Source organism: Apis dorsata, unplaced genomic scaffold (assembly GCF_000469605.1).
Source record: "Apis dorsata unplaced genomic scaffold, Apis dorsata 1.3 scaffold_92, whole genome shotgun sequence".
Classification (NCBI taxonomy): Eukaryota; Metazoa; Arthropoda; class Insecta; order Hymenoptera; family Apidae; genus Apis; species Apis dorsata.
Genome location: NW_006263390.1, coordinates 245,212 through 246,807, shown reverse-complemented (window position 1 = coordinate 246,807; position 1,596 = coordinate 245,212). Strand labels below are relative to the sequence as shown.

The window sequence follows — 1,596 nt, the reverse complement described above, 5'->3', positions numbered from 1 at the left end:
ATAAAAAATTTTTAATTCAACTCATATACAAGTATACTATTTATAGCAATCTACGAGTATAATTTAATATATATAATTAAATGTTATCTATTGATCTAAATGATCTATTTTATATATCATCTGTAATAATAGTTAATAATAATATATACTTACAATTATATAAAACATAATAAAGTTTTAAAATTGTTTTATATAAATAATAATTTGAATTATTAATTACATATAATTTAGAAAAAAAATTTAAAGATAGGATATAATTAATAAATATATTTAATTATTTATTTATAATATGACTCAGGATATAATTACTATAATTACCATAAAACAATAATGTATTTTTTACAATATATATATATATATATTATTCCTATACATTTCTATATTAAACATAGAAACATTTTATCGAAATTTCAATCGAAGTTCATTTAAATAATATAGATTAACAACAAAACCAATTAAGGTTGTTGCAATAGTTAGACGATAAATTATTAGATCTGATGTACCTCGTAAAAGAAATGTTGGTTTTGATAAATCAGCCTATAATTAAATATATAATTTATTATTTATTATATTTATTTTATCAATATAATTTTGTTAAAAAAATATATATTATACATACCTGCCATTCTTGTTGTAATTTTTTCATTTTTTCAGGTATTGTAGAATGATTTCTAGAGATAGAATTAGATGTAGATGCTATCTTAGTTTTAATAGAATCAAACATCATTTTTGGTGCTTCTATTTTTTCTAATGGTTTTGGAGACTGTAAATATTAATTATACTTTATATAATATTATACAATAATATTACTACACATTACACTACAAATACAATAAACAAATTTGCAAAATATTTGCAAAATATTTAATTTATACTTAAAATTTTTCATATAATATTTTTAAACTTTTGTTATATATGTTATGTAAAAGTATAGTTTCATTATTTAACATTTAAAATTCCTTTAAAATATATGATAAAAAAAAATAATATGTTCTTTATTAAATCTTATTAATTAATAATTAAAATGAAGTATTCGATTTTCAATTTTATTAAAGATTTTGTTTAATTTTTATTATTAATTACTCACTAAAGGATAAAGAGCTTGTAATTGAGTGGATTGTTTTAAACGGCCAGTAAAAGCACTAAATCGATGGAACGACATTTTCTCCTTTTATATAACTTACCTGTTCTTACAATGGCGCTTATCCGTACCCATAGTGATTTTTGTATTTACTTTCTGAAAATAAAGAAAAATATGTACTATATAAAATCTTAATGTTGGTAAAATGTAGGTTGGCCATTTCACAAAATTATTTTTCAAAGATTATTTTCAACTTATTCAAATATTTTATATAAAATATTAATAATATGTGATTGTGTATAATTTATGTACACAATTTAGTAATACAGCTTATAATTAAATTATAAAATATAAATTATTTAATATGATATTATTAACAATAATTTCTCTTATTACATTTTTATAATATAATTTTAATTTATATTAAATTTATTATACTTTATATATAAATGAAATATTCCTTTTATTTCATTTTACATCATATACTAAAAATATATATATCTAGTGATTTGTAT

General features: G+C 17.4%; 1 protein-coding gene across 1 annotated transcript; it reads right to left on the bottom strand.

Moving 5' to 3' along the window:
• Positions 1 to 265: 265 nt before the first annotated feature.
• LOC102674780 lies at positions 266 to 1,248 on the bottom strand. The gene is made up of 3 exons (XM_006611631.2): positions 1,088 to 1,248; positions 620 to 763; positions 266 to 537 (listed from the first exon to the last, which is right to left on the bottom strand). The coding sequence occupies exons 1-3, from the start codon at positions 1,160 to 1,162 to the stop codon at positions 400 to 402; spliced, it is 357 nt and encodes a 118-aa protein (XP_006611694.1). The 5' UTR covers positions 1,163 to 1,248; the 3' UTR covers positions 266 to 399.
• Positions 1,249 to 1,596: the final 348 nt, after the last annotated feature.

Excerpts from the sequence above, each read along its gene's own strand:
- LOC102674780 (XM_006611631.2), bottom strand. The coding sequence starts at position 1,162 with ATGTCGTTCCATCGATTTAGTGCTTTTACTGGCCGTTTAAAACAATCC. Across the intron at positions 764-1,087 it reads TACAAGCTCTTTATCCTTTA|TCTCCAAAACCATTAGAAAA; the intron begins GTGAGTAATTAA and ends TAATATTTACAG. Across the intron at positions 538-619 it reads AATTACAACAAGAATGGCAG|GCTGATTTATCAAAACCAAC; the intron begins GTATGTATAATA and ends ATTTAATTATAG.